Source organism: Myotis daubentonii, chromosome 16 (genome assembly GCF_963259705.1).
Source record: "Myotis daubentonii chromosome 16, mMyoDau2.1, whole genome shotgun sequence".
NCBI classification, from domain to species: Eukaryota; Metazoa; Chordata; class Mammalia; order Chiroptera; family Vespertilionidae; genus Myotis; species Myotis daubentonii.
This window is the reverse complement of record NC_081855.1, coordinates 56030307-56052191: the sequence shown is the minus strand read 5'-3', so window position 1 is coordinate 56052191 and position 21885 is coordinate 56030307. Positions and strand designations below refer to the sequence as shown.

The 21885-nt window shown below is 65.7% G+C and overlaps 2 protein-coding genes across 7 annotated transcripts in view; one reads left to right on the top strand and one right to left on the bottom strand.

Annotated features, from left to right (window-relative positions):
• The window catches only part of CANT1 (calcium activated nucleotidase 1), a 38788-nt gene that overhangs the window by 2661 nt on the left and 14242 nt on the right, over positions 1-21885 (top strand). The gene's annotated exons all lie outside the window — the stretch shown is intronic.
• Positions 185-21188, bottom strand: C1QTNF1 (C1q and TNF related 1). Of its 6 annotated transcripts, none has more exons than XM_059671421.1 (4): positions 20826-21188; positions 7702-7864; positions 2575-2714; positions 185-2056 (listed from the first exon to the last, which is right to left on the bottom strand). In XM_059671421.1, exons 2-4 carry the CDS (start codon positions 7848-7850, stop codon positions 1506-1508), a joined length of 840 nt encoding a protein of 279 aa, XP_059527404.1. In that variant the 5' UTR covers positions 7851-7864; positions 20826-21188; the 3' UTR covers positions 185-1505. The 6 variants fall into 6 exon arrangements, with proteins under 6 accessions (XP_059527404.1, XP_059527403.1, XP_059527405.1 ...); XM_059671420.1 differs by having other exon boundaries at positions 7702-7867; positions 20826-21187; XM_059671422.1 differs by lacking the exon at positions 20826-21188 and adding an exon at positions 15532-15674.

Here is a 21885-nt window from a genome sequence, read left to right as displayed (position 1 = left end):
TGCGTCCAGCTGAGCCTGCGAGACGCATCCCCTGAGGCAAGAGGCAGCTGAGGACCCCGCCGGTGCCCACTGGGCTCCCACGTCCCCAGGTGCCAGTCTGAGGGCCCCCAGGCCTCCCACAGGCAGTAGGTGGGGCTCAGGGGTGACGATAGAAGGTTCAATGACCACATGAAGGAGGCCTCGCTGCTGAAACACACGATGCCAGTTTAATGTTTTCTGAAAGAGTGTCAGGGCAGCGGGAAGCGGCAGCGGGCGCCCTGCCCAGGGCATGCCCTGGAGGCACGGAGTCAGCGTCTGACCAGCAGAACTCCTTTTGGGGGACGTGTGGGCCCCGGGCCCCATGGGCCCCCGATGGTGAAGGGAAGACTCCCGGGGCCGCTGAGGGCCGGCAGGTAGGAGTGCAGTGGCCAGTGGAGGGCATCCACAGACGGGGAAGGCTGTGGGGGGAAGGCTGCCCGGCCACAGTCGGCCGCAGGCCAGAGCACCGATCTCGGCAGCAGCCCCCGGGTGCCCCACACCCACCCAAGGGGGGTCTGACCCCAGGGGGTGGGACATGCCTTCGCCCTGAGAAGCCTGAATCAGGCGGGGCCTGAGCCCTCCCAGCTCCTCCCACTCCGATGTGAGACCCGCTGCGCCCCTGGTGGCTGCCTGAGAGGAGGGTCAGAAGGTGATGGCCAGGGACGGGCATGGAGGCCCTGCCCAGGCTGGAGGGTGGGGGAGTGGAGCAGGGCCAGGCCAGGCTGCACCGTTCTGCGTCGGGGGTCCTGAGCTTTGCTCCTCAGAGAAACATCTGCAGGTCTGGGGCCCTGAGGTGCCCCGCTGCCGTCAGGGGCCCGTGGGCGACAGCGAGCCGCGTTCCCAGCACAGAGCCCCAGGCCAGGGCCGGCTGTCCCTCTGCGAAGCTGACATTGGCCTCCCCAGCCTGACCCCCCTCACTGTTGCGGCTCAGAAAGACCCCTGAACCCTCGGGCAAGGCCACCGGGACGTCCCCAGGAGGCGGACATGGGTCCGGCTGGCCCGCGGGAAGGCTCCTACGTGGCCTAAAAGAATGGAGCCGGGTGTGGCCACTCTGTCTCCTGTTGAGAGGAGAGAAAACGGCCCCGGGCGGGTGGCTGCTGGAACACAGCACCGCCTTCCTGCCCTGCGGCTCCTGGGCTCGGCTCAGCTTTCCAGATTTGCATAATTACTTGGAGCTACAGGAGGAGGGGTGACTTCCTCTGGGACCCCGTGTGGGTCAGTTAAGGACACGTCCACAGCGGGGAGCGGTGGCCAGTCTCACACGGCGCCCGCCCCGCGATGTTACCTCCGGAGACAGCGAGGCTGGGCCCGCACGGCCGTCTGCCCCTCCCTTTCCCGTGCAGGGCCTCGTGTGGACGCCAAAGCGGGGGACGCGGGGACCCGGGGACCCAGCGTGGGGAGGGGCTGCCGGGGGCAGGCGGCCTGTGCTGGGCCGCGGGGTCGCGTGGGGCGGGTGCGGGGAGGTCGGCCTCGGAGGGCGGGCGGCGCTAGGGCTCGGCCTCGGGCTTGACCAGGTAGCCGCTGAAGGTGATGTAGGTGTCGAACTCGTCGCTGAAGACGGCGTTCTCGCGCTCGCCCTTGAAGAGGCGCACCCACACCTCGTCCTGCTCGCGCAGCGCCAGCATCAGGCTCTGGCTCTGCATGATGCTGCGGTCGCTGACCTGCGCGTACAGGATGGCCGCCTCCTCCGCGTTGCGCATGACGTGCAGGTACGTCTCCTTCTGGTTCCACGTGTGCACGTTGAGGCTGAAGAAGTAGACGCCAGGCACGTAGCAGTAGAACTTGCCCGTGAACATGTTGAAGTGGCCGTACAGGTTCACGAACTCCGTGTCGAAGATGACCGTCTGGTAGTAGTCGTTGCTGTGCAGCGGCTTCTTCCTGCCCACGGAGAAGGCCGCGTAGTGGTTCTTGCACCGGTCGCCCGGGGCGCCCATGGAGCCCTTCTGCCCCTTGGGGCCCGCGTGGCCCCGGGCGCCCGCCGCGCCCGTCTTGCCGTATTTTCCCTGCAGGCCCCGGTACCCCCGGTCGCCCTTCTCCCCTGAAAGGGACAGAAAAACACGTGGCGTCAGGCAAAGCTGACCCAGCCCCAGGGCGGTGCCGTGTCCACCCAGAGGCAGCAGCGTTAGGGCTCCTGCTGGGACGTCCTGGCAACAGAGAGGGAACGTGTGGGTTTGTCCGAAGGCAACGGCCGCCGCGTCCGGGCCGCGCTCACGGCGCAATGGACTGCAGGTGTTCGGGACGCAGGGCCCCGATTTCGCAGGGTTAGCCGCCGCGTGCAGCACCCGGGCACGCAGATGGCTGGATGGAGGGCGGGGGGAGCGCCAAGCCCCAAAACAGGGACCCCAGAGGCCCATCGTGTGGACATAGGTGGGGGAGGCCAATCCCTCCCCCTGGAAAGGGGCCAGGAGCCTCCAAAACAGCACTTCCTCCCTCCCCCAGGACAGCCTACCCCCGCCCCGTGCCCCGAGGGAGCCGGCCCGGCCCCTCCGCCCTCTCTGAACAGAGCACCCCATGCCCCGGGGGACAGTCCCTCCGCCCAGCCCTACAGGCCCTGACCTTTCAGGATGGTGATGTTGATCTGTGGCACCGGGACAGTGGGGTACAGGGGGGCGCCGGGGTCGCAGCAGCGATAGCACCGGGAGGCCAGGGGCTCCTCGTCCTGCCGGGGGCTGTACTTGCCATGCTTGTCCTCGGCCCTGAGGGAGCAAGGACATCACAGGTCACATGACAGCCACGAGCGGTCGGAGCCAGAACCCCTCCTCTGCCAGGGCCTGGCGTCCTGACCAACCCTCCCCCCTCCACCCCCTGCCCGGACACGCGGGGGCCCTGTCGGCTTTCCCTCAGCACAGACCCACGGGCCCGCAGCGAGGTCTGGGAGAGAGCCCCCGCCCTCTGTGAACGGCAGTTAAAAGTGATGGGCCCTGGCCAGTGTGGCTCAGTGGATAGAGCGTTGGCCTGCGGACGGAAGGGTTCCGGGTTCGATTCCGGTCAAGGGCATGTACCTTGGTTGCAGGCTTGATCCCTGGCCCTAGTCAGGGCATGTGCGGGAGGCAACCAATTGATGTGTCTCTCTTGCATCCATGTTTCTCTCTCTCTGTCTCTCCCCCTCGCCCCCTCTCCCTTCCACTCTCTCCAAGAAATCAAGGAGAAAATATCCTCGGGTGAGGATTAACAAAAAACAATAGAAACAGTAATAACAAAAGCAGCAATAATCTGAGGCTTTGCCGGAGGGAAGCTGCTGGGAGACCAGCCTGGAGGACGAGGCCTTTGGGCGCCCGTGACGATGCCATGGCTGGCCGTCCCCTTCATGCATCTGCGAGTCTAGAAGATGCTCCATCTTCTAAGCCGACTCACTGTGAGTGAGAGGGTCCGGCTGGAGCCTTGGGGTCCCTTTGAGCCCCGAAGCTGGAGATGCGAGAGTGCAACCTGACATGGGAAGACCTGGCTCCGGGCTGAGTGGACGGTGGCGGCCCCATGCTGCCACCTGGTGGCGATGTGCCGCACTGCACGGTCCTCTCATTGCCGCACTGGCTGGGGCAGGACCCTCTTGGAGGGGACACGGTCTCTCGGTCCCTCTCGATGGGCCCGCTCCTGAACTAACCCACTCCCACGTCTCCCGGGAGCCTGTCCATCCTTGCTGTTTCAAGGGACCTGGCATATATGGCATACTGTTCTTAATATGTTTGCTCACCTTCTTGGCACTATGTGTTTTAACCAAGGTCACCTCTCTGAGAAAGGTTGTTTCCCCAGGTAGGGATTTTCCCCTGAAGTTAGGGAGGGAATAAAACCCCTTAACTAAGTGCCAGGCGGGTAATTAATCACTTTAACTACGAACAATCATGCTTAAGCCACATAATCTTTACTCCCTGGAATGGAGATCAGAAATGCCCTAACCTTTGGAATAGAGAGTGATAGGATTGGAATCAACTGGTATAAATACAGATGTAACAAGACAACAGGACACAGAACCTAGACACAGAACCTGCACAGAACCTAGAGACAGAAGAACTTCGCTGGAGAGAACATGGAAAAAGATCCTGGACAGAACCTGGCTACAGAAATTGGCTGGAGAATCTAGACAGAACATGGCAGGAGAACCTGGACAGAACTTGGCGACCGAACCTGGCTGGAGAACCTACAGAACCTGGCAATAGAACCAGGCAAGAGAACCCAACCATGCTGATCAACTGAACGCTGCCCCCGAGTCTTTCCCTCTTCACCAACTCCATCCACACCTTTGGGGACCCCTGGACCCGCTGGGGTTGGACCCCAGCACACGTCCACACCCCAGAATATCCAGGAAGTTGGAATATAGGCCCTGGACTCAGCCACCCCCAATCTGGCCAGGACTTTCCATCCAGAGGCTCAGCAAGCCCCACAAGGCATGCGTGTAAAACTGGTGGCCGGTCACGGTCGCTTCCCCCCTCGAGCCTCTTCCTTCCACACCCCTAACTAGCATCATCGGTCACCCCGGACGCAGGCTCACACTGCACCGTCCCAGCTGCGGGCCGGCTGCCCCTCCTCCTGCACTGGGGAGGCTCCTGGCTGAGTCTTCCCAGCACCCCCACCTGGCACTGTGCGCATCTGCCCCCCACAACCTGAGAGTCCCTGGGGGCCAGGGACCGTGCCCTGTGCGCGTCTGCCCCCCACAACCTGAGAGTCCCTGGGGGCCAGGGACCGTGCCCTGCGTGTGTCTGCCCCCCACAACCTGAGAGTCCCCGGGGGCCCAGGACCGTGCCCTGCGTGTGTCTGCCCCCCACAACCTGAGAGTCCCCGGGGGCCCAGGACCGTGCCCTGCGTGTGTCTGCCCCCCACAACCTGAGAGTCCCCGGGGGCCCGGGACCGTGCCCTGCGTGTGTCTGCCCCAGGGCCTAGGAGACGGCCGGCCCAGTAGCCACTCAATCCATGTCTGTGGTATGAAAAGCAGAAGGAAGAGGGGGGCAGGGAGGAGGAGGCTGGTTGGGGAGGGGGTTCCTTTGCCCCCCCTCCCCCGCAGTCCCACCGTTCCCTGAAGAAGCCGAAGACTGGGGACCAGGTCGGACCAGGGCTCAAATCAGGGAACACACTGAGAGCCGGAGTCGGCTGTCACCTGGGAGCCAGGACCTCACGTGTCACAATGACAGTTTCATGAGAAACCCGCACATTCTGTGTTCCTACAAAGCCTCCCGAAGAGCCTGAGGCCTGTCATGGAAGGTCAAGTGCGGAGACGGTGCCATTCGGAAGTCTCATAGCGTCTCGGGAAAGCCACGCCTCTGTTGCCCGCGTCAGCGATCCTCCCCCATCCTCTCCCGTCCTCAGCTTAATCTGGTGGCCGGGGTCGCGGGACCGGCTCTGGGCCCGCATCGTCCTGCACCCACTCCCCGGGACGCAGCAGGTCAAAGGGCGAAGCGAGGAGAGACTCTGAGGCTGGGCCGGGGCTGGCTGTGCTCTTCAGTTAAAGCTGAGGCTGCCCACCCCGCCCAGGGCCGCACTCCTCTGGGGGTGGCATGAGGCTGGTCCCTGTCTCAGCTCCAGATGAGCTGCCGGGTCACTGAGAGGAGAAATGGCTCCTCCGTCCTCCAGGCCACCTTCCCCGAGGGCAGCTCCCCAGCATCAAGAGGGGAACAGGCCCCCTGGGAGCCGGGACCCCAGCCTCAGCCCAGCCAACCAGAGCTCCTACAGCCACACCTGCACCCTCACCTGCACCCACACCTGCACCCTCACCTGCACCCACACCTGCACCCTCACCTGCACCCTCACCTGTACCCTCACCTGCACCCTCACCTGCACCCTCACCTGCACCCTCACCTGCACCCACACCTGCACCCTCACCTGCACCCACACCTGCACCCTCACCTGCACCCTCACCTGTACCCTCACCTGCACCCTCACCTGCACCCACACCTGCACCCTCACCTGCACCCTCACCTGCACCCACACCTGCACCCTCACCTGCAGCCTCACCTGCACCCTCACCTGCACCCTCACCTGCACCCTCACCTGCACCCACACCTGCACCCTCACCTGCACCCACACCTGCACCCTCACCTGTAGCCTCACCTGCACCCTCACCTGCAGCCTCACCTGCACCCTCACCTGCAGCCTCACCTGCACCCTCACCTGCACCCTCACCTGCACCCACACCTGCACCCTCACCTGCACCCACACCTGCACCCTCACCTGCAGCCTCACCTGCACCCTCACCTGCACCCACACCTGCACCCTCACCTGCACCCTCACCTGCACCCTCACCTGCACCCTCACCTGCACCCACACCTGCACCCTCACCTGCAGCCTCACCTGCACCCTCACCTGCAGCCTCACCTGCACCCTCACCTGCACCCTCACCTGCACCCTCACCTGCAGCCTCACCTGCACCCTCACCTGCACCCACACCTGCACCCTCACCTGCAGCCTCACCTGCACCCTCACCTGCACCCACACCTGCACCCTCACCTGCAGCCTCACCTGCACCCTCACCTGCACCCACACCTGCACCCTCACCTGCACCCTCACCTGCACCCTCACCTGCACCCTCACCTGCACCCTCACCTGCACCCACACCTGCACCCTCACCTGCACCCACACCTGCACCCTCACCTGCACCCACACCTGCACCCTCACCTGCACCCACACCTGCACCCTCACCTGCACCCACACCTGCACCCTCACCTGCACCCACACCTGCACCCTCACCTGCAGCCTCACCTGCACCCTCACCTGCACCCTCACCTGTAGCCTCACCTGCACCCTCACCTGCAGCCTCACCTGCACCCTCACCTGCAGCCTCACCTGCACCCTCACCTGCAGCCTCACCTGCACCCTCACCTGCACCCTCACCTGCACCCTCACCTGCACCCTCACCTGCACCCACACCTGCACCCTCACCTGCACCCACACCTGCACCCTCACCTGCAGCCTCACCTGCACCCTCACCTGCACCCACACCTGCACCCTCACCTGCAGCCTCACCTGCACCCTCACCTGCACCCACACCTGCACCCTCACCTGCACCCACACCTGCACCCTCACCTGCACCCTCACCTGCACCCTCACCTGCAGCCTCACCTGCACCCACACCTGCACCCTCACCTGCACCCACACCTGCACCCTCACCTGCACCCTCACCTGCACCCACACCTGCAGCCTCACCTGCACCCACACCTGCACCCTCACCTGCAGCCTCACCTGCACCCTCACCTGCACCCACACCTGTACCCTCACCTGCTGCCTCACCTGCAGCCTCACCTGCAGCCTCACCTGCACCCTCACCTGCACCCTCACCTGCACCCACACTTGTACCCTCACCTGCACCCTCACCTGCACCCACACCTGCACCCACACCTTCAGCCTCACCTGCACCCACACCTGCACCCTCACCTGCACCCACACCTGCACCCACACCTGCACCCTCACCTGCAGCCTCACCTGCACCCTCACCTGCACCCACACCTGCACCCTCACCTGCACCCTCACCTGCACCCACACTTGTACCCTCACCTGCACCCTCACCTGCACCCACACCTGCACCCACACCTTCAGCCTCACCTGCACCCACACCTGCACCCTCACCTGCACCCACACCTGCACCCACACCTGCACCCTCACCTGCAGCCTCACCTGCACCCTCACCTGCACCCACACCTGCACCCTCACCTGCACCCTCACCTGCAGCCTCACCTGCACCCTCACCTGCAGCCTCACCTCTCAGCATGGTCCAGCAGCGGCTCCTCGGTGCCCTCCTGCTCCTGCTGCTCCTCTGGGTCTGGTGGCACGCGGCCCAGCACCGGACCACAGGCGAAGGCCAGCAGCAGGCAGCACGCCATCACGCGTCCGGGTCCGCGGGAGCCCATGGTCCCGCCGCGCTCTGCTGGGGGACACACCGGGGGAGGCGGTTGGCAGGGGCTCCGCAGAGAGACAGCCGGGAGGCAAGGTGTTCCCAGGCCCAGGACACTGCTGGGAGGGCGACCACACACACGCTGTCTCACACACACGCTGTCTCTCACACACGCTGTCACACACATTGTCACGCATGCTGTCTCACACAGTCACACATGCAACACACACATGCACAACCCTCAGTTTCCATTCACACACATAAGCACACTCACAGATTCATAAGCACACACTTACATGTTCACACATACGTGCACACACTTGACACACCTTGGTCCACTTCTACACGCAAACTCACACCCTGTCACAGTTGCACACTCATGCACACACTCAGCACACTCACACACTCTCACACACTCTCAAGTACTCCCACGTGCCCTCCCAGCATCCATGTGCACACAGCTCGCCCCTGGAGCCTCAGCCCCCCCGGGGGCCCTGGGAGCACCCAGCTGCCTGAGCCCACAAGCCGCCCAGGAAGGGGCCCCGCAGCCGCTGGGCCCGCAGAGGGACTTCTATCGCCCGGTTGGCACAATGAGCAAACGCCCCCCGAGTGAGTCACGCGGTCACTGTCGGTGCCCGGGCCCAGCTGCACCACGGAAACGCGTGAGCAGGCAGGTGGCTGCACGTCGCTCTGTGGCCACCAGGGGGCGCCGCCAGTGAGCGTCCAGGAGCATCCAGTTTGGAGAGGGGTTCAGGCCCAGGCCCAGCCCCGACCCCGCGAGTGGACGGCTGTCTCCAGGGGGCCAACCCCCGTCTCTCGCTCCCGGTGCTCGGGGGCTCTCGGCAAAGCTGGACAGCCCTTCCAGGAAGAGGCGTCCCCTGGGGTCCCCATGAGCCCCCGAAGGCGTGGGCCTTGGGCTCAAAACAGCCCACTTCTGTGCTCAGGCCCCATCCTGGCTCACCGTGTAACTGGAAGGACCTGTGGGCCCGAGTGCCGCCGACTCGGCCGCCCAGGAGGAAGCGGCCGTGGGAACAGTAGCCCCGGCCCCGTTAGGGTGGGACCAGCCTGGGAGGGGGGCGCAGGAGGGGAAGGGGGGGACAAGCTCCCTGCGTCCAAGCTTTCCTTCCTCCTCTGACCTTTGGGGAAACACTGAGGCGGCTTCTTCCGTCCGTGGCTGCGTGGCTGTCTGCCTGGGGAAGGTGGCTTTCACAGGCCCTGGTCTCGGGCTCCTCACACCCCCACAGCGCGGGGGCCTGGGGGTGGCCAGGGCGGGACCCTGGGCACGGGCCGGCCTGTGGGCTGCCCACTTCACGTCGCGTGGGAGGGGGCTCTGGAGAGACCCCGTACCGAGCCCAGGGGGCCTGGGGGAGGCACTGAGCCTGGGGCAGAAAAGGCAGGTGTGACGAGACTCAGAGCCAGGAGGGCCACCCCCCAGGAGCCCCTTCTCCCTGCCCCCCACACCTCCGCATGACCCCACCCTCCACCGCAGGGCGGCGGCGGCCCCCACCTCCAAGTTCTCTACCAGCCAAGCATCAGGCCCGAGACCTTCCCATGACCCAGACCCCCCAGGCCTTGCAACCTCCTTCCACTGCCTGAGACAGTGCAATTCATAAAGTGCACATTAAAATCCATGTAAAAGCCGATCAGTGGTTCTCTCTCATCATTGACGCTTCTATCTCTCCTCCTTTCCTCTCTGAAATCACTAAAAATATATGTAAAAAAAGAAAGAAAGACAGAGACAAAGATTGCCTGTTAACCTAAGATCGCCTGATCTTTAAGCGCCAGGGGAAGGGGTCGGGATGCGGACTCCACAGGCTGCCCTGCTGACCCATCAGGATCTTACCTGCCCTCAAGCCCGGACTGTGTGCCTCCTGTCCCTCCTGACACCTCGACCGCTGCCCTGGCGGAGCCCTGCCCTCCTCCTCCTCACGCCTGTGGCTCGCCCTCGCCCTCTCCGCCTGCGGTTCTGCTCGGCCTGCGGCTGCACAGCCCACGGGATCTCTGCGGCCAGGCCGCCTCGTGTCCCCTGGACCAGCCTGAACTTGACCGCTGTCAACAAGCGTCTGTCCGGTTGAATTCTCCGCATCTCCCTATCTCTGCATTTCCTGTTTTCCCTGTCGCCTTAAGAATCACTCTTTTTTTTTTCTTTTAAATGCCAAGCTTGCATTTTCTTTCAACTTGTTTTTTGTTGGGGGCGGGGAGGAAATCCAGGGAAGGCGGGAAAACAGCAGAAGCTCCGGGGGCTCCTCGGCCGGGCTCCACGGGCCCTCAGGCCGGGCCACTCTCTGTTGTGGGACCGTCCTAGGCGACGTGGGGGGTTGGGCAGCATCTCTGGACTCCACCGCTGGGCCATCAGCACCCCACCCCCAGCTGGGACACCCGGAAAGTCTCCTGAGGTCACCACGTGTCCCCGGGGGCACCCCCCCCCCAGAGTCAGGGCTCCACCATCAGTTTCTTTCTTTCTTTCTTTCTTTCTTTCTTTCTTTCTTTCTTTCTTTCTTTCTTTCTTTCTTTCTTTCTTTCTTTCTTTTTTAAATATGTTTATATTGTTTTTCAGATAGAGAGGAAGGGAGAGAGAAACATCAATGAGAGAGACACATCGATCGGCTGCCCCCCCGCACGGCCCCTGCTGGGGATCAGGGCCGCAACCCAGGCATGTGCCTTGCCCGGGAACCGAACCCGGGGCCTGTTGGTCCATGGGCGATGCTCCCTCACTGAGCCACACCAGCCGCCATGTCTCTTTCTCGTAGGGAAAAGGGGTTTCTGTGCCCGGAGCGGTGGTGGGGCCAGCGTGCGGCCGGCTCGGGGTGTCGGCGGCGGTGGGGGCCAGCGTGCGGCCGGCTCGGGGTGTCGGCGGCGGTGGGCTGGGGGTGTGTGACGGCCCAGCAGAGTCGGGCGCCGGGCGGGCCGTGAGGGCAGAGGGGCTCCGCTCTGGGCGCCTCCCTTCTCCAGAAACGCCTCCAGAAACGCCTCCAGAACCGTTGTGCCGAGGCCGGCAGCAGAGGCCGAGTCGCGCCCGCCTACGTTCACTTGGTCACCGGGGCCCGACCTCGGACAGTCGGCTGCAGACAGACGCAGATGGACTGCGCTGAGCCGTTCCCCACCCGCGTCCCTGCCGAGGGACAGGCCTGCCCCGGGAAGGCAGCTGCGGCTCAGGGAGGCGGGTCCGGGAAGCGGCTCCCGGGAGGCGCCCGCGGCCTCAGCATCTGGGGTCACTCCCAGTGTGACTCAGTCTGGACTCGCCTCCCCCGAGCCCGGGAAGAAATCCGTTTGCCAGGTTCCAGGGCACCCCCAAGAACGCCCTTCCCTCCCACCCCCCCTCCGGACCCGCAGCTCCCCAACCCGCCCGGGGCCCCAGCTCACGGCCCCCAGCGAGGAACAACCCCCTCCCAGCAGGAGGGGGCGGAGGGGGGAGGCTGCAGACACCTCCTCATTCACCATCTGCCTTCTCAGTCCTGCGTGGGCCTGGGGTGCACCCCCCCTTTTTTAAAATCCTCACCAAGGATATTTTCCCACTGATTTTTAGGGAGAGTGGAAGGAGGGGGAAAGACAGAAACACTGATGTGAAACACATTGATTGGTTGCCTCCTGCACACGCCCCGACCAGGGCCCAACCCCAGGAGGAACCTGAAACCTGGGACCTGCCCTTGACAGGAATCAAACCCGGGACCCTTTGGTCCACAGGCCGACGCTCTGTCCACTGGGCCGCGCGGCCAGGGCTGGGGTGCAGCCTTTGAGGAGGTGACGCTCACAGTCCGTCCGAGCTTTCTTCTGGTTAAAATCGCCCGTCGCCTTTGGCCCCGCCCACCTCCGTGTTGTCACCCCGAGGCTGACAGTCACCCCCCTGGTGGGGGGGGGGGCGGGGGCGGGCTCAGCACCACATGTTGGAGCCGCACCCGCCCAGCGCCTGGGACAGAGCGTTCGGTGAACACGGCGCTCCCGCCACCGCCGCCAGCTGCTCCGCGGAGGAGCCGGGGTCACCGGGACCGGATGAGCAGCGGTTAGCGAACCAGCACGGCTGCCCGGGTGCCGAGAGCCCGCAGGAGCCCCGCGGGCACGTGCCGAGTGCGGCCTGCACAGCCCGGGGAAGGGCTCGGGACACGGCATCCACCACAGACTCCCGAGCATCCGGTCTCGCCAAGGGGACAGACGGCCGAGGGCAGCGCCGGGCAGACGGCCCGCGAGGAATCGAAATGGCGCGTGGGAGGCATTTTGGCCGGCGCTGCCCCTGCGGGTGGCTACTTCATGGCAAATGAATGACATGGAGACAAAATTCAAAATTCAGCTCCTGGGCCAGGCTGGCCACGTCCCAGCTCTCAGGAGCCACGCACGGCTGGGAGCCACCGTGGCGGGCGGGCGGGCGGCAGCGGGCAGGGCTTTCTCAGGCGGCAGGGAGCGGTGTTCAGGCGCAATGCGGCCGGCGGGGCGGGAAGGAGGCCGCAAAGCTAGAGCAGCTGGACGTCTGGAGTCACTTAGACGCCTGCCTGTCCTGCACCCCACATCGCATCAGCCACCAGCCCCCTCTAACATCCCCCGAGGGCCTCTCCTTGTCCCCCCACTGGCCCCAACCCAGGCCTCCCAGGAGACCTGGCTGTGCCCCAGGCCTCAATCCAGCCCAGACCAGCATCTCTGTCGGGCTCTGATAGGGCCTGGACGTCACCCCAAATTCCACCTGCATCTCTGAGGAAGCTTGGCCTCTGCTGGGACCCCCTCCCACACCTCATGTCTTCCGGGTCAGGACGCAGGTCAGCTCCGCATCCCTCACATCCTCATGCGCACAGGCCTCGCCAGCCCTCAGCTCCCCCGCTCCTGCCCTCGCTGCCGTGACACCCACTGGGATTCTCCGGCCGAGCCGGCCCCGAGCTCTCGGGTGCTGCAGGTCTCCTGGGTCCAGGCCCCGGGTGCCCGGGAGGGAGAAGGCATCGTGTTGGGGTGCCCCTCTGGCCCCAGTGACCATCAGGGTGTTCTCCCCAGAAGCCGGTCCTCACACGCGCTGTCCACTGACCGCGCTCGGGCCCCGGCAGGAGGGGCAGGGAGACGCCAGCTCGTGCACGACGGGATCCCCAACTCCAACACCCATCTCGTAGCTCATCGTCCCTTCTCGGCCCGCAGCCCCAGCGGGTCCCGGACCCTCTCCCGTGCCCCCAGTCGTGTAGAGGAGGCGGAGGTGGGAGGTGGGGTGCGGGGGCTCCGGTCACCAGGACGTGAGCGGTGCTTTCCCGAGAGATGGGGTGTCCCCACACACTGACCCTCCCCTTCCAAGAAGCGGCTCTCGGGGCTCAGGGGAGCGATTGCCTCTGAGGGCTGTTGGTTTTCCCCGGGCCCGCGGCCAGGGCTGGGCCGAGGCTTTCGGGATAAGGAGGGACTCGGGAGCCGGCTCTACTGGGGACAAAACAGCGAAGGAAAAAGGGGCCACGAACCCCCGTACCCTAAAACATCTCCATCCTCTCCTGGGGCGACTCCCAGCCAGGAGCGGCTCACCTGGGGCAGAGGGCGGACGTAGCCGGCGCTGCTGCCCAGGCCCTGCCCATGGGGCCCGGGGGCTGCCGGCGCCAGGCCTCCGGGGGCACCTGCCAGCCGGCCAGCGCTCCGCTCCCTCCCGGCCCAGCGCAAACAAAGGTTTCCTTGACGGGGCCTGTCCTCAGCTGACCTCCCGCTGTGGTCTGGGCGGCGCTGGCCGCTGCTTGGAGAGCCCGCGAGAGAGGAGCCAGGAGAGGAGCCGGTGCTGCCCCTGAGCCGCCCGCAGGTGGCCCGGCCCGGCCCCTCCCCGCTGCCCACGCCCTCGGGAGCCGACCGCACCCCGACGGGGAGGAAGGACCGGTCCGCGCCTGCGCCCGCCACCCGTCCTCTCACAACAGTGCGGCCGCCTCTGCGTTTGGGGCCTGGACGTCACCTTCGCGTTTGACAGCCGCCTCCAGGGCCAGAGACCGGGCCCTGTGCCCCGCCGCCGGCTTCTGGGCAAGATGAGAGTCCAGCTCAGCGTCCGGTCAGCCCACTGCCCGGCCGGCCCCGCGGCTCTGCTGACAGCGCGCCGTCCTCCATGCCGGCCTCCCGCCTCCACCGGCCGCGGGCGCTGAGCGGCTGCCAGCGATGGCCACGGCCTCCTCCTGCCCAGCGCCGCCCTCGCCCCTGAGAGACGTGGCTCTCCGCTGTCCGGGGCCCTGGGCGCCTCCCCCACCACCCGGCTGCCTGTCACTCCCACACGGTGGCGGCGGCTGAAAGCTCCCAGGCTCGGTCCCCACCGGCCTGTCTGCTCTCCAAACGGTAGCCACGAGCCCCCGGGGCCGCTAACTTCATCAAAATAAACGAAACGAAGACGAGCACAGAGTGGACGCGCAGAGTGGACGCCGGCCGGAGGGACGGGGGGCGGGGGCACTCGCTCTGCAGAAAGACCTGCTGGCAGCTCCGGGCCAGAACCAGGTCCCCGACCGCCTTCCGGACGTCTCTCGGCTCCATGTAGACCCTGGACCCAGCGCCCACCGGACCCGCTGCCCCTGCGGCTTTCAGCTGGTGGAAGACGGTGCCGATGGCACGGGGCCCAGGCCGGAGATCGGGGAGCCATGCAGACCCGGCCTTTCGTGCCCGCCACCTCTGACCCGTCCCCCCCACGCCGGAAGGTCTCATCCTCTCCCCACTCGGCCTCTGTCGCCGCCCCTGTCAGCTCTTGGCTGCCTCCCGCCTTGCGTGTCTCCACCGCTCACCAGGGGCAGCGTCCACAGCTGCAGATCCGAACCCCACCCTTGGCTTCCAAGGGTCACGTGGAAATAAAGGGACCGTCTAACCCCGGCTCCCGCCTCCCCTCCGGCCCTGCCGGCCCTCCCCCTGCACATGTGTCCTTCGCTCGGGCCGTCTGGAGCTACTCGAAGTCCCCAACACCAGTCCAGGTCCCCTCGCGTCCCTCCCTCCATCGAGGTGCTCTTCAGGCTCCAGCCCGGCCACCTCCTCCGGGAAGGCCCCTCTCCTGCCTCCGGTACAGGCGTCTGTGAGCATTGCTTCCTCGCCCAGCCCCTCGGACCAGGCGCTCCTCCTGAACGCGAGCAGGGCCTCAGTTCCCGCGGCCCCGGCGCCGGCGGCTGGCTTTCGCCTCTGGGGGACCTCCACTCGCACCTCCCGGCCATTCCCCAGCAGCACCGTTGTCCCAGGGGGCTGGGGAGCCCACACAATCGGCTGCGGCCTCCCTCAGGGCGGGGTGGCTGGACGGACGGGGAGCAGGGGGGCAGAGTGACGCAGGGCACAGGACTAAGTGTCCGGGGGACACGGAATCCCGGTGTGGCCATTTGGCTGTCTTTCCTTCAAATGCGCCTCTTCCCTGCGCTCAGAAAATCGGGTGCTTCAGAAAGGGGCGCAGCCCACGCCCCCGTGAGCCACGGCCTCCAGCCCCCTCTGCCTGCTGACGAGCAGTCTAATTACACAAACTAGGGTAGGGAAGCGAACGCCTCCCGCTGTGTCCCGGCTGGTATGTCCCGGCTGGTGCGAACCAGGACACGCACCTCGATAAACAAGCAGACGATGCCGGGAGGGGGTCTCCCTTGTCAGCAGCCCCCTCCGTGGCCTCTGCAGACAGATGACGGTTTAGGGACGCAGAGAGGCGTTCACAAGTGGCGACGAGCGAAAGCACAGGCTGCAAACACGCGTGCGCACACACACACACACACACACACACACACATGCACACACAGGACCCGGAGGCCACCCACCTGGCTGCTGGCAGCCAGCACCTCTGGGTGGTGGAGCACGGATGCGCCGTGGGCTCGCTTGCGCCGGCCTGGGTCTGGGCCCTGGAGCAGGCACAGCTTTTCCCCATTAAGTCCACGTTGTTTTCCACTTAGAGAAGCGACACACAAGCCCCACCCTGGGCCTGCAGATTCGGGGAACTCGCCTCCATGCACAGAGCAGCGGGAGGGGGAGGGGCTCGCACGGGCGCGTGGGATACGAGTCACCCAGGGCCGGCGCCCACGGTCTTTCCCGAGTGGTTGGTGAGTGTGTGCAGAGGACCAGGCAGAGGGCGGGTTCTGGGGCGCGGGGAGCAGGCGCCCTGGAGCTGTGGACACGGGTCAGGCCGGACGGACACTAGCCGGACCAGAGTGGGTGGCAGCAGCGGCACCTGCCCTTGGGGAGCTGCCCGTGGCCATGCGACGGCGCCACGGAGCCACGGCCCTGCGCCCACCGTCAGGATTTCTGCACAATGGCCACGCACGGTCACGGCCGTCGTTTATCAGATTCTGCTAACAGCCCCTAAACCGTGATTAAGGGACGACGAGGGGACAAGGTGGCGGCTCGGGCGGCTGCGTTTCCACATACAGTGTCACCGACTTCAGTTTCTCCCGTGAGCCCCTCCCCCAGGCCGCACAGGGGGGAGGGGCTGGAGCTCAGGTGAGCCCCTGGGAGGCCGGGCCCTTCACCTCAGGATGGCAGGTAGGGCGGGCTCAGCCCACTGCGGTCCCACAGCGCCCGCTTCCGGGCGTCCAGCTGCGGGGCCCACGTGGCTCCACCTGGAACAGCAGCTGCACGTTCGGCTCCGAGGAGCCCGCCGCCCGCCGGCCCTGGCCCTCGTCCATTCATTCACTCACTCACTCACTCACTCACTCATTCACTCACTCACTCACTCACTCACTCACTCACTCACTCAGCAGGTCGCTGAGCGCCTGCCTCTGCCGGTGCTGAGGTTTCTCTGGGTGCCAGCCTGCCAGCACCTCACGGCCCATCCCGGGTTTAGTCCCGTGGACTCGGGCACAGCATCACGGGGAACGGGCCCCTCAACACGCAGGGCGCGGGCAGCGTGGCTGTGGGACGGGCATGTGCAGGGTGGACAGAAGCCCGCGTTGGTAGAGGGAGGAGGACGGGCAGACGGCGTCCTGCGAGGCCGGGAGGGTTCCGTCCAGCCCCCAAAGCCCTCCGGTGGCCGGCAGCCCATTGGAGCGGGGCCTGGGGATTGGCCTGGGGACCGTCCTAGGGGATGGGAAGCGGGAGGCGACGGGAGCCGGAGCGGACAGTCGGGGGGCCGGGTGTCGGCCTCCAGCCCACGTCCCCAGCTGCCCGGCCCCCACAGGTGCCATTCCCAGGCTCCTCACTCCGTCTCCTCACTGTGCCTCCAGGGGGAGGGGAGTCCCGATGTCTGAAGCCCCAGGAGCCCCACAGACCCTCCAACCCCCGATCCACTCACCTCTCCCAGCACCCACTGGTCGCTTCCCAGGGAGGAGGCCTGAGTGTTTGCAAGCACCTCCCAGGCCCCTCCCCGAGGACCAGCCCTGGAGCCCCCAGGGCTCGTGCGTTCCCAGGCCCTGGATTTCCTGATCCCCGCCTCCCACCCGCCCGCCGTCTGCCCGCAGCCTCCCGCGCGGCTTCATCTCGTTTCAAGGAAAATTCCTGCAGGAGCCAGCGAGCCAGGGAGCCAGGGAGCCAGGGAGCCAGGGAGCCAGTCAGACACTGGGCAGCCTGGGCCACGGCCGTCCCTACAGCCTCCTGGACGGGCAGATGCCCACGCGGCTGTGCCAGTCCCGTGCCCAGCTGAGAAGGGTTGGCTCAGGGGCCTCCAGGGCGGGCGAGGAGCACCCACGGGGGCGGTAGGAAGCCTCCAGTGCCCCTGCCCACACCGCCCCCTTGGAGCCCAGCTCTGGGAAGCGAGGTGGGCAAGCGTGGTGCCTGCCCAGGACGCGGAGAGCCATGCGCGCCTCCATTTCACGGCATCTCTCCGCTGGACCCGTAGAGCAGATGTCCCCACAGGGGCCACGAGCCCCCACTGCTATCACAGCCTGAGCCTGTCCCGGGAGGTGAGGGGTGAGTGTCAGAGGTCACAGAAGCTTGGCTGCGGCCTCGGGGAGAGGGGAACCCCAGTGTGCCCGGCCTTGGCGTCTGTGGTTCCGTGTGCAGACTGGCCCTGCCAGGCCAGGGACCCGGCACGGACCCAGGCAGGCTCCTGAGGGTCCCTAGCCCTGGCATCTGGGACCAGATCTTGGGGCTGCTCCCCGCGCCCCCCTCCTTGCCCCCATGCAGGCTCTGACGGGTCCTGTCCACACCGTCCTCCAAGCTGCAGAGAATCCTGGCGCTGCGTGAGGGCCGGGAGGTGCCCGAGATCTTGTCCAGGGAGCTAGCTGCCTGGTCTCACTTGACTTTAAGAGAAGGCAGAGTTCACCCGGCCAGTGTGGCTCAGTGGTTGAGCATCAGCCTAGGAACCAGGAGGTCATGGTTCCATTCCCGGTCAGGGCACATGCCCGGGTTGTGGGCTTGATCCCCAGTGTGGGGTGTGCAGGAGGCAGCCGAACCATGATTCTCTCTCATTGTTGATGTTTCTAGCTCTCTCTCCCTCTCCCTTCCTCTCTGAAATCAATAGAAATATTTTGAGAGAGAGAGAGAGAGAGAGAGAGAGAGAGAGAGAGAAGGCAGAGGGCAGAGTTCCACAGGTAAAATCAGGACAAAAATAGTACCCCGCAGTCCACACGGTCCTTACACACCGAGGTGAATCGCTGCCGAAGGCCAGCCCCCAGTTAAATATCTCTGGGTCTCGGGCAGGGAGACGGGGTTCCCTCCCCAGTGGAGTGGCAGGCGGTGCTGCCTGGGGCAGTCAGCTGAGCTGGGGACCCGGAACCCCCAGCCTTCAGGTCCCAGGGGCCCGGGCCGGACACAGGGACCCGCACTCGCCTCCAGCTGCGGAGGGAAAAGTGCAATGAGCCTCTGAGTCCGGGGGGGGGGGCGTGGGGGGGGCCAGCAGCTCCGCTCTATCCACCAAATTCCTTTCATCTCTGTTTTGATGGGTGACGTTGGAGGCCAACATATTTGGTTTGTGAGTCATGCTAATTACAGCTGGTGGCTAGGGGCGGGCGAGAGGCACCAGCAAGAACAACGGAAAGCAGCATATTCCAAAAGTCACGCTGCGCTGCTCCCTGAACAGGGCGGGCCGTCCCGTCCCGCGGGAGGAGCCTGGGCCTGCCCGGCCACGTCGGCTGTCCGCTCCCACCTGCGGGGTGCCCCTCCCCCTGCTCACGCGCGCCCGAGGGCGGCAGCATCCTGCACGGAGCTCCGCTGTCTCCCGGGCATATGCCGTGCAGGGGGCACTTCCCTCGGCCTCGAGACTGGAGAAGGAGGAGAGAGAGCAGGAGGCAGAGCAGGAGGCGAGGCCAGGTCCCTGGGAAGCAGAGCCGCCTTCCTTGTGCCCAGGGCCTGTCTCGGGGGCAGCTGGGAAGCGGGAATCTGGAGATGAGCAGCTGGGGTTCCAGCCTGAGCGCCGATTGCTGTGCGTCCTCCAGCCAATCACATGCCTTCTCTGCGCACAGAGATGCAGGCCAGAGGGCTGTCCTGGTCTCCTGCCTCCGGGCAAGGGGTGAGCTCTCGGAGCTCCGAGGCCAAATGTGCCATGGACAGGCTTGTGGGGAATTATGCTCTGGGCCTGCTTGTGTGAGAAACACACACACACATGCACACAGGTGCACATACACACACACGTGCGCGCGCACACATATGCACACACGCACATGCACACACATCCAGGCTGCCACTATTTTTATTGCCGCGATGGTGGTTGGAGCTCCTCTCTCCCCCTCGGCTCTCAGGTCAAGGGGGAGGAGGGGAGGAGAAAAGGGAGGGGACGAGTCTGCCTTCTGACCCCCGACTCCCCTCCACCTGCGTGTCCTCCCTCCCGTCCGGTCACAGGGACAGGCGGCCCGAGAAGAGCGGCCTCCTGGCCCCACGGCCTCTCCCCTTGCAAGGCGCCCAGCTGCAGGCCTCGGTCTGGGGCCCGTGCCTGGCGGCGGCTCTCCTGCCCAAAAAGGCAGGCCCCGCGGCCCCCAGGGACCCGGGCGCAGCCAGCAGTGGAGGAAATTCAGTTCCTCAGGACACTCCGCCTTCTCTGCGTTCCTCTTTCTGTTCATTCTCACCTGAGCATATTCTCTCTATTGCTTTTCAGAGAGAGTAGGAGGGAGGGAGAGAGCGAAAGCGAGAGAGAGAGAGAGGTGAGAGAGACAGAGACACACTGACTGGTTGCCTCCCACATGCGCCCAACCAGGGGCCGGGGAGAGAACCTGCCCTTGACCGGAATCGAACTCGAGACCCAACCATGCATGGGCCAGCGCTCTAACCATTGGGCCACCGGCCAGGGCCACGCCTCATTTTCAAAGTTCCAAGTGAGCCCAGCGGCCTCCACTCTCAGAAACTAAGTGACAAAAAAGACAGAAACAGGCCCCAGCGAGGCGGCTCCCTGCCCCCCAGTGGGTCAAGAGGGCCGTGAGTGCCTGGCATTGGGCGGCGGGGGGTGGGGTGGGGGGGGAGGGGCATCCACGGGAGACACGGGCTGCCCAGGAATAGGTACGGTGGGCCCAGGCGGACACGGTGTGGGGCCAGGACGGTGGGAAGTGTACCTGCAGCCTGGCCATGCCCGGGAGCGCTGGGTGGTGTGGGGGAGCCGGCACCCAGAGGCCGTGCACCCAGCGGCAAAGGGCAGGTCAGGGGCTCAGCCCAGCCCCAGGCCACTCCCAGCAGCCTGGGCCGCAGCCCAGAGGGTCCCTGGAAAAGGGACCTGCCTTCTCCCATCCAGGCCGGAGCCCTGCCGGGAACCCCACGGCTCAGGTCAGCACCTCCGGTCCTGGGTGGCGTCCAAGTGGCCACAGGCGGGCGGGACAGACCTGCTGTCAGGTGGTCCAGGCGGCATCGGGGTGGGGGGCTCCCCACAGGAGCAGAGGGGGACTTGGGTACCATTCCTTTCCCTTTCACACCCTCCGAAAACTGCCAGAGAAGCAAGAGGAGCCCCCACAAAACTCAGGGAGAGGTCCCCGCTCCTGGCAGCCTCCACCGGCCACAGAGCCCGGCTCGCTCCCTGCGCCCAGTCTTTCTGCCGCTCTGCTCTGCCACAACCGCCACCAGGGCCACCAGGGCCCCTCCCACTGGGCTCCTGGCCCGCCCGGCAGCTAAGGCGTCTGCCCCATCGGCCCGGCTCCCGCTAAAGCCGCTAAAGGAGCCGGGGCAGCGCTGGTCCCGCCGCCGCGTCCGCCCAGCCACCTACCTCCAGCCGCGTCCTCCCGCGGCCTCCCACTCTCAGCGCCGCCTCTTAGAGCATCTCCCGCGGCAGCGGAGCCTCCCGGGCAGTCGGGGGAAGAACAGACTTGTCCGAGGAGAGAGCCGGGAAGAGGGAAAAAGTCCTCGGGGAGAAGGCGTGGAAAGGGGGGGCGGTGCAGGCAGCGGCCGCCCCGGCGGCACCTCGATCTCCTGGGCTCCAAGGTCTCTGGGCCAGAAGCGGAAACGGGTTTCTCGAAAGTGAAGGAAGAGAGCCGGAGCGAGCGGGACCAACGCGTAAGGAGCGGAGCCCAGCCAGATGTGCGCGGCTCCAAGGCTCCCAGGGCCTGTTATCCAAACAGCAGCCGCCGACAGTTAACTGTGTGTGTGCCCAGCGGCAGGGAGAGCCGGCCGCCTCCTCCTCCCGCCCCGGAGCTGGCCCAGGCGGGACAGGGCGACCACTCGGAGTGCCTGGAAGTCCACCCGCTGTGGGGCGGCTGGGAGCCCCGGACAAGGCGGGTTGGGGACCCCAAGTTGCCTGGTGGCAGGGGGTGGGATCCGGGGAGCTCAGGGGCACCTAGCCAGCAGGGAGGGATCGAGTCTCGCCCGTGGCAGCCCTGAGACACGCCTTGGATCAGGGCCTCCACCTGGGGACAGGGACCACGGACGTGTGGGGAAATCTGTGACCCCCCAAAGCAGAGCGCAGAAGTGCCGGTGTGCACATGTCTGGATACGTGTGCCTCTTTGGACAGGGCTGGTCTGTTGCTCTGGTCAGATCCAGGTCGGCGTGAGCGGGGCCAGAGGAGAATCTCACCTTTCCTCCCTCTTATACACAGTTCTCTCTTTTTTAAAATATTTTCTATTGATTTCAGAGAGGAAGGGGGAGGAGAGAGAAAGAAACATCAATGACGAGAGAGGCTCATCCATCCGTCCATCCATCCTGCACACCCCGCACTGGGGATGGAGCCTGAAACCCAGGCATGTGCCCTGACCAGGAATCAAACCAGCGACCTTCTGGTTCATAGGTCGATGCTCAACCACTGAGCCACACCAGCCAGGCCACACAAGTT

Excerpts from the sequence above, each read along its gene's own strand:
- C1QTNF1 (XM_059671421.1), bottom strand. The coding sequence starts at position 7,850 with ATGGGCTCCCGCGGACCCGGACGCGTGATGGCGTGCTGCCTGCTGCTG. Across the intron at positions 2,715-7,701 it reads CTGCTGGACCATGCTGAGAG|GGCCGAGGACAAGCATGGCA; the intron begins GTGAGGCTGCAG and ends TTGCTCCCTCAG. Across the intron at positions 2,057-2,574 it reads CAACATCACCATCCTGAAAG|GGGAGAAGGGCGACCGGGGG; the intron begins GTCAGGGCCTGT and ends TGTCCCTTTCAG.